The 15,669-nt window shown below is 41.3% G+C and overlaps 1 protein-coding gene across 1 annotated transcript in view; it reads left to right on the plus strand.

Annotated features, from left to right (window-relative positions):
* Positions 1-2,383: 2,383 nt before the first annotated feature.
* The window catches only part of GALNT9 (polypeptide N-acetylgalactosaminyltransferase 9), a 121,109-nt gene continuing 107,823 nt past the window's right edge, over positions 2,384-15,669 (plus strand). The window contains exon 1 of the mRNA XM_065739080.1: positions 2,384-2,624. Coding sequence (XP_065595152.1) covers positions 2,384-2,624 — 241 coding nt within the window. The remainder of the gene's footprint in view (positions 2,625-15,669) is intronic.

The raw sequence follows: 15,669 nt of genomic DNA on the forward strand, positions 1-15,669 counted from the left end.
TTTTGTTTTGTTTCAGAATCTTTACTTCTGGCTTCTTAACATCAGCCAGCTGTTCTTCATCCAGACGCTTATTTTGACTGGGGACAGTGATAGCAGATTGTGATCAAGTATAGACTGTCATTCAAATACATAGGATCTTGGTGTTTCTTTCTAGCAGCTTCCTATTCATCTTGGTCGGTTTGAGTGAAAACATGAGCCCTATGGAGACGAGTAGGAGTAAAAATCAATGAGAGAGAATAATAGCCTAGTGGAGAGAGAGAGCTGGATTTGCAATTTGGAATGGGACCCCAGATTTGCCTCTGGCTTGTTGCATTGATCTGGGGCAAGTTACTAGTGCGTTTCCACGTTTCCCATTTGTAAGATGGGTCAGCAATCAGAGCTGATTAGTATGTTTTCAACAGAAGCATTTTCACTGAAACCCACATGTTGCATATACTGACTTTGATGCGTTTTTCTTCTGGCAAGGCAGGCCTGTCTGTGGAAAAATGGAAACTTGACCCTTATGAGCAGGTAACAATGGCTACAACTCAATGCTGTCTCTGTGAGAATATTTCAAAGCTTTTGGGCTTTGTTCCAATGCAAAAAGAAAACATGTTTTCCAAACTTGAAAGTTTTCCAAAGCAGTACTGCCATCCTTCAGTCAGCTCTAATAGTATGTTGTTTGTGAACTGCTTTGAGCTCCTTGAATGAACAGAGATCTATAAGAGCTAGCAATTATTTGAATGGCATTAGGTAAGGTTGCAGCCGTGTAAGTATATTCTCATGTGCTTCTGTATGTGCTGTAGGCTATTTTAGGTGATCATTTAAAAACATTTGCTTAGTGAAAGAAAATTTTGACCCAAATCACATCACAAATAGATTTCTGTCTTTAAAAGAGCCCATTTAAAACTGTAGTGATGTAAAAGAAAACATCAGCTGGTAAATTCTTTGTGATAGTGGAAAGTGGTTTTCAGCTCTTGGGATAAACTGCAAGCAGATGAGTCAGAATCCAAACTGAATTCCTCTGGGCAACTTGTGAACTTGGAGTTTATAATCTAAAACTGAGCTAACAGATTCTTAACCGTATCAAGACCAGCAGGTGTTGCTATAATATATTAAATGCTGTGGAAGTACCTAACAAGCTGCACTTCAGCGTTAGTTCAATAAGTATTCAAATTGGTATTTTCTGGGAAAGTGTAGTGCTATGACAGACTTGCAGTAAGAATAGTATTAAAATTATCAAAACAGTAGAAAATTGCAGGTTCAGAGCTACTTCTGCTGAACTGACTGTGAGTTTAGTATGGCTCCAGGAAAGAATGTCTGACCCTGCATTTAGATACTGAGACTTCAGTGTATTGAAGATTACAGAACTGTAGGAAGTAACCATCCTCTGTCGACCTTTATAGAGACATAACTACTTGTGAGAAATATTGCTGCAGAAGCTCTAAGTGGGATGGTGTACAAGGAGGGCCAATGTGAGCATGAATGCAGAAGCTGCCAGTTTGAAAGGGCTCAACTGCCTTGTGTCCAGAGGTGGCCAGCTAAGTCATCTGGACAGCTCTTCAGCACCTGCTGTATGTGTGTGTGATGGTAAGGGCCAAGGCTGCTTTTCTTCACTTGTATCTGCTTGGCAAGAACTTTTGCAAGTGGAAGTGGTCCCAGACACTTCACTTCCAGGTAGGATTGCAAGCCAAGGTTGCACTTAGGCTGCTGGGAAACCCATGGAGCTGAGTGCATTAGCAGCTCTCCCTCTTGCTGGAAGCATGTCAGCTTGATTCAGTTCATTTCCAGCCACGAGACAGGTGGGTCATCATCTGACCTATGGGGGCAAGAGAAGACGTGGTGCTGTACTTGCTGCCAGTAGTGATGCTTGGGTAGGATAACGGGCCCTCTAGGTGGACAGCAGAGAGAAAATGGCCACTGGCGGAGAAAACCACGCAACGGCCGTGGCTCACTCACCCATCCGTCGCTCCGAAAGCCAGCGGCTGGGGAGCAGCGGGCGAGGCGGGGCGGCGCGGCCACGGCACGGCGGCTCCACCGTGTGCATGTAGATGAGATCCCCCGGAGCACGTCACTCCGCACCGGCGCTCTGCGTTTGGGGCGGCGGAGAGCGAGGGCGGGCGAGCGGGAGCCGCCGGCGGAGGAGAGAAGAGGGAGAGGAGGAGAAGACGAGAGGAGGCGGCGGCTCGGCAGCGGGCAGCCAGCAACGGCTCCGCGGCGCCCCCGATGCCGCCCAGCCCAACGCCGCGCGGGCCCCGCGGGGCCGAGGCGGGCGCCGGCGGGCGGGAAGCGGCGCGGTGGTGCTGAAGGACAGCTCCGCTCACATCCGCGCCCCGCCGCGCCCCGGCGCCGGGTGGCCGCGAGGCCGCCGCGCCTTGATGTGCCCTCAGCGCCCGCGGCTCCCATGGCGGTGGCACGGAAAATCAAAACTTTGTTGACGGTCAACATCTTGGTCTTCGTTGGGATCATCCTCTTCTCCGTCTACTGCAGGATCCAGGATCGCTCCCAGGAGCTGGTGCAGATTGTCCGGAGCTCAGACCGCCGTGTCCGGAGCCGGGGAGCCAAGGTGGGCAGCCTGGCTGATAGGGAGTCCATCCTGCAGCGACTGGACCACCTGGAGGAAGTGGTCTACAACCAGCTAAATGGTACGGAGGGCTCGGGGGGAGCGCAGCGGTCCCGTGGTGACCAGCTCTCCTGGGAGGGTGCTGTAGGCTGGGAAAACACCCAAAACGCCTGCTTGCTGGGGAGGAAAACTGCACCGAAGCACTGCCATGCAGCCAAAGGTGCAGGGGAAGTGGTAGCTGCATGGGTTTGTTGGAGGGGTTCATGAAGGCACCCCCTCAAACTCACGGGTTGAAGTCAGGACTTTTGAAATAAAAAGTTAAAGAGGCTGCAGAGTTCAAGGGTGTAAGGGTTGACGAAGTCCTGATAAACTGTTCCAGGTTTTACTGTTTCCCTTAATATATTAACTCTGTGTGGGTATGTGTTTTCATGGCAAATACAGTTTGAGTTTTTAGCTGGAAGTTGCATATTTGGTCTCCAAATCACTTAAAAGCACTCTATCCAGTTCTTACGCTGTGTACTTCTAATAGTGATTTTAAGCATTGCTCTCATATGTTTCTTTAATGACTTTGCCATTTAAATTTTATACTATCTTTGATGAGGAAGGTAGCATCCACTAATTCCTTTTGTTACATTCAGTTTTAATTTCTTAGCCTTGAAAAATCTTGTTAGGTAAGCAAAGAACCCTTCCATGATAGTTAGAACAGCCTAAGCCATAGGGACAGATAACGGTTCATATAGGATCTAATTCTTTCAAAGCAGTCTATTTGTATTTGCATAGATTCATAAAGTTCTGAATGTGGGACATCGAAGAAATAAGTATGCGATTAAATATATCCATGCTTTCCACAAGAAGCTGAAGGAGCGAACTTTTACAAGAGATTTTAATATGAACGTAACATTCAGTGTCGAGCACCAAATAAAAGTTGCAGTGTAAATATTTTTAACGATACCAAGTGTGCTTCTAGGCTGCTTCTGAAAATCTTACTCATAATATTGATTTCACAAAGGCTGCTGCAGTCTCAAAATGCAGACAAATAGGAGGATTAGTGTAAAGTATGTACACTACTACTACTTTCTGAATGAATGACCCTGTAAATCTGAGTAGGTTAGATGGTTACAGTAACATGCCGTTTGTGTCAGTGACTGTTGCAGAACGGACATCCTCTTATACTTTCACATGTGCATTCATGTGTATAAAAAGAGAAGGGAGAACAGGAATGTGGCGTGGTGGGTATTAGTTACAAAAGTATGCTTTCGTAAATTAGAGGAAAAGAACCAACAGAAGGAGTCAGCAGCTGTATTTTCTAATGATGATTTGGAGAAGTTTTGAAGAATGTAAGATTTAAGAGGAGAATCCTTCTCCCAAATTCAGTATATCCATCATAGCTCTATTGAAGGATTAGTTTTTCCTCTGAATTGTTTTGCTCTTGGTGGTGTTCACAAGTTGAGATTTTGGGTAGGATTTTACCAGCTCTGGGTTCATTTCAGCATAGCATTGCCTAGAGGATCAGCAGGAGTGCATAATGTTCTAGGCAGGCATCAATGCATGTAATGACTGTGGCTTCAGAGTAAACAGGAAGTTTTCCAAAAGCTGTTTCTTTATTTTGTCAGCTTGTTTCTTTTTTTTTCTTTTTTCTTTTTGTCTTTAATCTGGTTTATTGGATAAGGAAATTCAAAGTGCAATTACTTTAATTAAAATGTTATGTTGCTCCTTCAGGTTATAATAAACACTGTAGGCAGTTTCTTGAAAGTTCTTACACAGAGGAATACAGAAAGTTAAACAAGCTGAGCTGTTCAGATTTCCTGTCTATTTCCCTTCAGTCTCTCTCTGACGTGTTTGTTACACAGCAGTTTATTAATGCAGATCAACTATTTGGTCATCACTGTGAAAAGATACTTTTTCAATTTCATCCTTAATTTAATTATTTTTTATTAGTATTTTTCCATCTTGTGGTAACAACTCCCCAAATTCCTTAAAATTAGCAGGTAGTCCACTGAAATCATCAGAGCTTCATCAATGTTAGTGAAATCAGGATCAAGCATCTGTGTTTGGGTTTAGCTCCCTGGCATTGCTTGTTAATATCATGACTCATTATTTAATGGGAGCAATGCTGTTCTGGAAGCATTGAAATTCAAGGGAGTCTGTCTGTGACAATGCTCTATCATGCCTTAACTAGAGGCTGATGTTACACAAACGCTCAGAACTGTGCCCTTTCATCCCAGTGCTGAGCAGGATTTCTCAGATGTTATCCTGTACAGCACTTCATTGCAAGTTAGAGAACCATCTGATGCCTTCTTGAATGTGACTTCTTAATGAGGTGGGTCAAAGTCTCTTTTAGACGGGGAGACAGATACGGATAAGCTGATTTTATTCATAAGGAATATGAATTCCTTGTGTACTCATGAGGAACTCCTGTAAGCACCACAAGTTTGAGTCAAGCCTTTGTTTTGACAGGTCTGTCCAGATCACAATTCCTTTTTTTTTTTTTTTAACTCCTCATTTTTCTGTTTTGAGATCAGCAAATCTGCAGCCAAATATTAAGTACCCTGCATCTTTGGTAATCAAGTCTTAGTGTTCATTTATTTAATTGTTTTCTTCTATTCATCTAAACCCTAAACTGGTAGGATCTTACCTGGATTTTCCAGGGACTTTGTTGAAGTTCTAATATAATAGAAATTTTTTTCTGTGAGAGACCAGCCCTGCAGCTGCAACAATACAGAATTTTGTTTCTGTCATGCTTACTTGTTTTCATGGAGTCAAAGAAACATCATTTGAAAGTGCACTTTTCTGCAAGGAAAACAAGTACAAGCAGTAATGCTGAAAGAGCATCAGGAAGCAACCTGAAACCAACCACTAGAGAACTCATTAGCTTTTCAGTCTGCATAAACTGGGTAAAAACTGTGCATACAATGCCTGTGGAGATGTGTGTAGAACACAGAGGACCGTGTACAAAAGCAAGTAGAAAACTGGTCCTTGCAATTATCTTTGGGCAGAACAAGAATCTGTAGAATGGGAGCGAATAGAACTTGCTGTGAATCCCCGCAGAGTGATGCAGACGTATACCCCAACAGTAGTTTTCAGTTGGCTCATGCTTTGGTTTTCCATCAACTTAAAAAATACATAAAATAACCACTTTATGAAAACATTCTTTACTCTCCGCTGCTGCCATTTGGTGGAAGTGGCTGGAGCCTGCAAGGGGAAAGGAAAGCAGTGAAATGCGTCTGGAATTTCCTTGGTCAAACTTAATGTAACCTATTAATGTTTGAGTTTGGATATAACATTTATTTTGAAAAACTGAGGTATTCTACTGTGGTTCTTCAATCCATGTATTTTTTTTTCTGTGTAATTTCTACTGATGAGTATCATTAATTGTCAGTCAACAGTGAACTAAAATCGGGTGGACTTAGTAATAATTCTTGAAATGATGTGACACTTTGCTATTTCGTTCCTTTCCCTTCATTTTATTTATGTATTGGTAGGGAGAAAACAAACAAACAAACATGATTTAATTGGCTGTTGGATGTTGGTTTTTTTTTTCCCTAATCAGTTTTGTATCTAAGTCTGCTGCTAATGATTTATCATAGAAGATAAAGAATTTTTGATGCTCCAGCTACATCATAACCTTTCATGCCAAAAGCAATTGAAGGGTCAGACTACAATTTCACTGTAATTGCCTTTTTCCCTTTTCACTGTCTCTTTCCAGTAATCCACAACAATCAATATAGCATGTAATTAAATTTCATTCAATCTGCAAAGATTAAGAGAGTTTTCATCTTCTCATTATGTATGCTCACATCATGTTTTCCTACCCACATCTTCTGCATTAGACCTCTTTGACCTGTTCTGTTGCGGATGTGGAGGAATACGTTTGGAGTATTCCCTCAAATTTCACATATTACCATTCTTTACACATCATAATTTGATTTTGCTCTCTTTAGAAAGATTAAATACAACAGCAATTTCCAGTTTGATAAATGGGTTTTATATTGCATATGCATTTCATTGAGGGGGCTGAGAAAAAAAAAAGTGGACCATTCACATAATTGCAGCATACAGGCTTAAAATGATGGAAATAGCAGGTCCTAGGTATGGAGGACTGATTCAACAAGACTGACTCCTGATTTTTAGAGTGTACTGGAAGCAAAGTGATTGCATTTAAAATTCAGCCTGACAATCTGCATACTTAAAAGGCACAGTAGTATTTTTGAAAAGACTATTTAGCCTTCATAGGCTTGAGTCTGGTTGAAAATGGTTCCAAATTTCTATATTAAAAGTAAGAGTTGGAAACTGGCTACAGTTGAATAATGTAAATGTCCACATCGGATTTCTCAAAAAGAAGCATTTATAACTGGCAACTTTCAGCTGAAGAATAATTCCTTTGCTGAAAAGAGAGGGATAGCCATGTGTGCATGGGAATAGATTAGGAGTGACTGCCAACCTTGCATTAATGAAGGCACACCCTCTCTTACCCAAATACAAGTTCTCATAAATGCTAAAATTGATTATGATCCAATGCTACTATGCATCTGAAAAAATTAACACACAGTTATTGCCACACTTGTTTGTGTAGAATAATCATTTGTAATTTGTAATGCATCATATAGAAACAGTGTTTACAGGTGTGGAAGGAAGATCTTTGGCTGATGTAGTGTTTTGTTTTGTTTGTTTGTCTGTTTGTTTGTGGGTTTTTTTGCTGTTTAGATGTCATTCAAGACATTTCTGTTCAGTTTCTTTCAATGTCTTCATAGATATAGCTGGAATTGGAAAAGCAACAATGGGGCTGTCACTTTTCTAGTCAGGAACTGCAGTATAGTTGTTTCAGATATATAAACAACAGACATTTTCACAGGATTACAAACCTGGCTTAACTTAACTGCCTTAATGGGGGAGGTGGAGTTGTTTTTGAGTATTTGTCATTTGTTTTCTTAAAGTAAGTAGAGGCAGATAGTAGCTAAACCAGGAACATCATTTAAAAACGCAGTTCCAGGCACTGAGTGCATGGCTGTTCTCCAAGGAAATAATAGGATTTATGAAAGGAAGGAAAAGAAATGAGTCATGTTTAAGAAATCTTTCTTTTATTAATGCCCCTCTCTAGCCTTACTAATGGGTACTCAGTCTCATCTTGGTCAGTGTACTTGGCACACTTTTTGTTATTATTATTGTTATTTGTGGTGTTTCACTTGACTCGTTTCCTTTCCTTACTTTAAACTAACAAACCAAAAGGGAAAAAAATATAAAAGATTGTGCAGTGTTCTGGATAACAGGAAGGAAGTAAGTCAGTGACAACTGATCAGCTTCCAACTTTGTTGTAGTTCTATTGATCAGAATTGTCCTCTGAAATAAGAGAATTTCAGTTTTTGAGAATGAAAACCAGAGAACCTCCCGATGGCCCCATGTCATCTCCTGAGAGCACAGAGCTAAAAGTACGGAGTCTTAATATGACGTGTAGATGACATCCTAAAACCTATGACTATAGTGCCATGGAAATATGGATGAATATCTGAAAGTCACATGGGTAGAGAAAAAACCTGTTTTGTGGTGGTCTAACTTCCATTGGCATGCATGAAAAGAAAACGCAGCAGCACTTTTTATGAGAAATTCAGTGGATAATCCTTCCAGAGGAGCTCTCACACAAGCTTCCTACCCCTCTTATTGCATTTCTCTGTGCATCCGTTGTCAAGACAAGGATGAGTCTGAGGTCATGAATTTGTATTTTCAGCAACTGAAGTCCTGAGGGAAACGCTGCAGTAGGAAAGGTCCAGTCTGAGAATCTCTGACAAATGGCAGTAGGCCTAATATATGTTGTTCTTCAAGTACGTCCTTGATTTCCAGCTTTGGAGGAGAGTCCGAGGGTAGCTGCAGGAGAGAATAGATCTGATTCTGCTTTGTCATCATGAGCACTGTGGACAGTTTTCTCAAGGGCTTAAGAGGAATGTCTAAAGAAATGAGCAGAACATCTGTAGAAAAGGTGAGAATATAGATTTCTGAGTAATTTAAGCCTTTTACCACCTCCTGTGGAGCCATTTTCTAGAAGCCCTCTCATTTGCCTCCGGTCTGATTTATACTTCTAATATTTGAGCTGTGATTTGCATGTCAGCCAGAGAGAATGGGTAATTATTAAGAAAACTAAATGAAAATGAAAAAAAAAAATAAGATTTTTGTAGCAGCTTCTCTAAGTATTGCTACTTAAAAAATGATTCTGTCAGTCAGAGGTATTGGTACCAGAGAGCTGGAGGAGAGGGCTACCCGTTTAATTGCATAATTTGGAAATCACATCTGAATAACTGAATGCAGTGAATGAAAGATGCCCAAAATATAAAGGAATGTCTTGAACCTCTGGGATTCTTTAGAGTATTTGCTTCAACCTTACCCTCTGGGGTTAAGTGTTATAGCACGTGTGAGAGGCTTCTGCAATGCCAGTGTCTCCCTTGGGTTGAATTCCCACTGCAAAATAGTGTAGCACTGGGAAAAGGCATGCTGTCACTCCACAGCTCCCTGATGCCCCCTTCCTCTCTGTAAGCCTAAAGCATGCCTGCAAGAAGGAAGGTGCTAGTGTAAGCCTTTGTTCTGTCTGTGCCACCCGACTCCACTCTAACAGGAAAATTCTTTAGCTGTGCAAACCACCACTGTTCTCTCTTCAGTTAGCTGCAGCAGGAGGGAGTGGAGGAAATCTGAGCCTATGGAAGAAAAAGCAGCTGTGGAACTTAATTATCTACCTTATGCTTATGTTTCAGAGCTACTTTTATAGGCAATCCAGTTCTCCATGCTGGAGTACTCATGAGAATCAGTGCTCACCAGTATGAGAGCCACACACTTTATAAGGGATGACTCAAACCAGGTTTGCTGGAGTCGCATTTGAAACACTGGTACATGCAGCATGAAAGCTCTCCAAGCTAGGCTTTTATGTCTGATAAGCTGGTCAGGGAAGAAAATGGATCCTTCCTGGTCTTTCTCTTCTGCGAAATTCTTTAAATATTCAGATAATGTGAAATGCAAGTGCTACCTACGCAGGTTCACGCTGGGCTGTGTCAGACTATGCAGAGATGTCTGTGAGGGGTGTTCTCTTGTAGGCTGGTCTCTGTAGAATCATCAGAGAGTTGCTGTGTTTTGTTCCTGAAAAAAAAACAAAACAAATGCATCAGTGATATGCCAGCAGTTTTCATTTTAACCCAGTAAGGTATAAAACCCAGTACTATTTTCTAAGCAAATCAGATTCTGCCATCCCCTGTTCTGCTGTCAGCTGTGTTGTGTGGACAGTGTCAGGTATCAGTGGTTGGATGGCATAGCATGCTCAAATAGCTTTTGTGCCTGCAGCAGAGAACCCAGTGCTCCTTAGTTCACCCATGCAGTTACCCCTCTTGAAGTCAGATACCCAAATCCACCTGTGCTTTTGATCCAGAAGCATCAGGACTGCCAGTAGTCAGAAACATAGTAACTCCATTATGAATTTGGTCGAATGAAGGTACTTCTGCCACAGGATGAATGGCATTGGTTAGTTATGATGAAGTCCCACTCATCACCTACTGTCTGTGTTCCCATGGGCACTGCTCTCTCATCCCTCAGCCATTGCCTGAATTGCAGGAAGCCCTGGATCTCTCCCTGGATGGAGAGCAGGTCCATAAGCAAGCTCTCACCTTGGACACCAGAGGATGACAGTGAAGGAGGGATGCTCAGGGCACATGGACCTGTGTCAAAAACTGAAATGTGTGCAAGATTACACAGAGTCTCTAATTGCTGTTTCTCACAGCCCAAACTAGCATCTTAGCCAAGGTACTGAGATACCAAAGCAAAAGGGGGTTGTTTGCACAGGATCTCATTTTTATTTTGGAAGGTATCCACCATGACAGCTGGAAAGCCCTCTTCTCCAGTACTAGAGAATTTTGCTTCATATTTTCTCTCTGGGGCGTTCTTGGTGAGGTGACAGGGTTAATTGGTTGTTTTTCATTTGGACTCTTTGCACTGGTTTTGTATTTTATTTGGCAGTGGGTCTGCACTGTCCTTTTAGAAATTGAATTCATTTTTTTCACAACTCTTGAATGCCTCTGGGTTGTGAACGTTTTGTAAATAAAGATGTATTTTTGTTATATTAACTCATTTTCAAGCAAGCGTTGTGTTGTAGAAAAGATTGGTGGCATTCTTTCCTGTGTATGCTGAACTGAAGCCAGTGATAAGACTAAAAATATCACCAATGAAAATAGCATTGTATAACCTAAAAGTTACTCTTCTTTAGGACTTAAATTCGCTTTACTGATTCCTTGTGTTGAGGCATTTCTAGCCATCCAGCTATATGTAAAATGGGGTTACAGGCAGCTGCATAATTTTGCATCTGCATAGAACCTGAATCTCATTGGTGATTACAACAAGCATAAACCTGCAGGTGAAAATGATTTTGATTGCTTTGCTGGTGTCAGCTAGCCAATGAGGTCTGCATATTCCCTCGTTGTTTGTATTACAAACACTGTAACAGAGGTGCTGAGCAGAGACTAGGTACTGTTCACACCTCTAATAGGAAAAACAGACTCTGCTGTTAATCCTAAAATATGATGATAGATTGGAGGTGGCTCCATGGAACAGATGGGAGTGGAGTGTAGAGTGAGCTGACCATGTCCAAGCTCTTAAATAACATAATACTGAGCTGCCTAACTGCTGAAATGGTTGACACAGAATTTACACAAGCAATGAGTATGTTTGGCTCAGAAAAAGATGGATGACTGAGTGGTTTGGGAAACTCTTTTATGTAATCTGTGTCTTGTGAAGAATCCTCTCAATCCAGGTTTGTGGATTTGGGCTTCTGACTTTCAGCACGACCACAGAGACATGGACAGCCCAGCACTCCACTGAAGCCTGCTTTGGCATTTCTTCCTGGTGACCTGTATTTTCTTCCACATTTAAATGAGCTTCTACAACTAAAAAAGGAAAATAACTAGTGATTCCATCTCAGGGCTTGTTGAATGTCTTTGGTTTATTCACTCTTCATGTTGTAGGGAGAAGTGAAAAGATTTCTAGGTACTCATAAAAAATTTCCCACATTTCTTTAATATTTGTCAAACTATCCTGGGATGCTGCTGGGATTCTGCAGGCTTGAACCTGTTAGCACCTGCATAGAGCACTGTGCTTTCAGCTACTCCAGCTCTGAATATACAAAACCAATAAGCTTTGATTTTAAACCTGTGCCAGCCTGATCCTCCTCCTGAAATAGATCCATCTGGCTGAATGCATTTTCATCCAACAGGAAATTAATTTTGGAACGGAAGTTTCTTTTATAATGCCTCATATCCATTGGAGTTATATGTACAAGTTTCTGTTCTCTGAATGAGCCCTTTTGGTATGGTTCCCATATTCATGGCCATGCTGCCTTTGCAGGCCTACGGTAATCCAAGTCAGACTGCAGAGAGCCCTTTTGGATGGGTTCAGGGAATTAAACATTTCTTCCATGATTCATTCTGAACCTGACCTGCCTAACAGCTGAATTCTTTGTCACACTCTTTCTGTCACATATTAGAAAGATCACAAACTGAGATTTCTAGTCTTCCTTGTGCAGTGTGAAGAGCAAGAGAAAATAAACATCAATGGAGGAGAACAAAGACGTGGCCTGACTTTGAGGCTGGGACAGCCAGGCATGCCAGCAGGCTCAGGTTGAGTGATGCAGTCCTCAGAGAAGGTGCTGATCAGTGCAGAGGGCATTTCTACATGTGTTACATTACTCGATGTTTAGGCTTCTCTCAACATTTCATTCTGCTGACAGGAAGCTACAGAACAAGTACTGTTGTCCTAGAGATGCAGTGCAGGTTGTGGAAGAATGAGACCAGTGCAATTCTTCAGGAAATGCTTGGTAAAGTTTCTTCTGGATAATGAAGTAATTATGGGATTGGTGAACTGGAATTCAGGTCTATGCATGAGTCCCAGTGGGACTGCTGTAGCCCTAAGAGGTTAATGTAGATTGCTGACAACTGCTCCAAACCAGAATTTCAAGATTTATAGCACTGTAGAGGCAAGATCAGACTCAGGCGCAAGAATAGGACAGATAATGGGAGGGTCAGCACCAACACCTAGACATCCAGCAATTACCACAGTCGACCCCACAAAATATGCACTTCATTCCTCGAGCAGCAAAAACAACAAAGCTCATTTTCTTGGGGTCTAGTGACCTAGAGGTGAATTCTTAGGAAGTCTGCTACAGCTCTGAGAGATTTCTTGGATTTGAGCTTTGACTGAATCTCCTCTCAGTAGGAGCATTTTAATGCTTCTTTCTTTCCAGATGTTGGCTTTTGTGACACATGCAGAAATGTGATTTTTGGAGACCTCTGAATGTCTGCCAAGCTTTGGATGAAATCAGACGCAGTCCTCCAAATCTAACAAGCAGAAGGGAGGGAATGGGGGAGGGAAGGAGACTGATAAACAAATGTAGACAGCAGAGTTCCACAAACTGCTTTTCCTTAGTAAACGAGGCTAGAAGTCATGTAAGTGACAAGATTTTTACTATTTAAACACAAAGATAAAAATCAAGTCTGTAGATTGTAGAGAAACCAGTCTCTTCTTACTCTGTTGGTTGGAGATATGTTAATGCAAGCATTTTTTCTCTCTTTTCCTTCTCATTTAGAATAATAACTATAGCAGCATGCGATTTCCCCAAGACTAAATCAGTACTGCAGGAAAACCTCCTTTATTTTCATCTTCCTAAAATGGCAGACTTGAGTCTTACCAACCTGTCTCTCTGCCTTTCAGTAGTGACTGAAGAATTAAATAATGCAAGGAGCAGAGAAAACAGTGGTGTGCTGCTCATTGCTAGACAGAGGAGAGCATGCCCTGCTGCTTATCTCATCAGATAACTTTCATGGCCCAGCAGGCTCAGCATTGGCTTTTGCTGGGACCATTTGGTGCTAGAAGGCTCTTTCTGTCTCTAGAAAATGTGGCTTTGCCCTGAAGTGTAAGCACTGGATAGTACATCTTTGTGTCCTTGAGAAGTGATGAGTCCAGGCTGTAAGCTCCAACCTCCATTTTCTGAAATTCATATATGTTGCTCTGATTCATACCTGTCGCTTCACTGAACAATCTTCTCCCGCATAAAGGTAACTTCTCACACTGTCTTTGTTGCTCTTTTTGCTGTGTAATTTAACATCTTATGATGTAGCTGTAAGTACAAACCTGAGACACATCAGAGGAAAGGAAAATTCATTCTTCTATGGAATTTGAATGTAAATTATAGGAAAGGAAAGCTGGAAGTAAAGTTGAGACTCTGAAATATAGATTTCTTTTTATATTCTCTTAGTGTAAACCAGATCAGCACTGTTGCAGTCAGTGGGATTAGTGAGGTAAATTGAAGAAGTCTGGTCTGCAATTTCTAAAACTCAGCCAATGTCTTATTATATAGTTTGAATTCTGTATGTGTGTGCTTCCTTTAAACGTGCTCTGTGGGTGGATCAAAGTAGCCTGTGCTTACCAAATACATTGTCTTTGCCAAAGAAGCTCACTGTGTCTTGGAATAAGTTTGTAGGGGCCCAGACAAGCTATAGGTCATAGCCAATTCATAAAAATCCCAAAATGCAATGATGCCAATCTATTTAATAATGAATCAGGTATTATAGCAGTGCTGTTTTTTAAAGTGCTGGTAACAGAGGACCATAACTTTCCTACTCCTGGAAATTGAAGTCAATTTATCTTTATATCAACAATAAACCAGGAAGGGCAAAACCCAAAGTGTTCAATGGTTTTATTATTGCTTTTAAATAAAACATTGTGCCAATATTTTGTTCTAACATTACACTTTCATTTTCTCAGCTTTATTGACAATTGCTATTTATCCTCATTTCTCTGCTCATTTGCAAAACTATCACCTACTTTGAATTGCTTTCTCCAGAGAATACTATACATAATCCCTTTTACTTTTCCCTGATAAATGCCTGATTAATTGTATGCAATAGCAAGGCACTTCAAAACTGAGTATGGCTTTCTGCACTGAGATTCCCTTTTACTCCTACTTCTCTGTGAATAGGTCAGAATCAGACCTTTAGTTGTGGCAAATCCTGTGATAGATCTGCTGTACACGTGCTTGCTGATTTATCTTGCTAGTGAGTACCTTCTGTGTAGGTATAGTCTTCATCCAGTGTAGCCATAACATACTGATTTGTAAGCATTTTGGTGTAGATGCTTGGTTCTAGGCTGTCATTTTTCAGTTTCAAATATGTCCTGTGTTTGTTTTTGAACTTACCTACTGATAGAAAACTAAATCATATGTATATTAAGAGATTGATGGAAGTAGGCAGTGCAACCTGGCATCGAGAAGCAAGGTACAGCTGTATGTACAATGATATAAGATGTGGAAATACAAGTGAAAGAAGGAAAGAGGAGGAAAAGCAGGGGTAGGAACTATCCCAAGCCAAATTTGTGAGTTAAACTCTGTTAAAGGTGGCAAAGACGTATATGAAAAAGAGGCATAAAATCATAGTTCACAAAAAATACATAGATCCAGGTAGGTTCATAGGTAGCCTGTCAGGAAAATGAGTGTGTTGAAGCCAGCCATCAATACTGCCGTATAACGATGCAAAAGAAAAGCATGTCACCTGTATAGAGCCTACAAGGTAATATCACAATCAAAGGAAAATGGAGAAATAGAGGCTCTCTGTGGCTCCCCTCAAAACCAATATCCAAATTAACCAATTTTCCCTTGGAAAAGTATTCAAAATGTATTCAAAATTCAAAAGTATCTCTTGGAAGTATTCAAAATGTCCTCAGTGGCAGCTGGTCTCTGCAGGTGTTCAAGGCCAAGTTAGATGGGGCCCCGGGCAGCCTGATCCAGTGGGTGGCAACCCTGATTATGTCAGAACATTGGAACTGGATGATTGTTAAGGTCCCTTCAAGCCTAGCCATATGATTCTTCTGCCTTCTGTTCCCAAGGAGTAATGACAGAGAACAAGCACTGCTCAAAAATTTGGGGAGCTTTTCAGATCACTTTATTCAGTTGATCAAAGCAGACACCAGACAGCGGCTCTTAGAGAATGAAAGGGAGAACAGAGGACATTGCCAGCAGGTCTGTAGTTGTTGGGTTCTCTCTTTAATGTAGTTGCCTTGCCATAGGTGGAATTGGTGGCCGATTTTAAAGTTACAGAAGAACAACATCCTAGTTT

Source organism: Cyrtonyx montezumae, unplaced genomic scaffold (genome assembly GCF_038088225.1).
Source record: "Cyrtonyx montezumae isolate F1298 unplaced genomic scaffold, pur_monq_1.0 scaffold_23, whole genome shotgun sequence".
Classification (NCBI taxonomy): domain Eukaryota; kingdom Metazoa; phylum Chordata; class Aves; order Galliformes; family Odontophoridae; genus Cyrtonyx; species Cyrtonyx montezumae.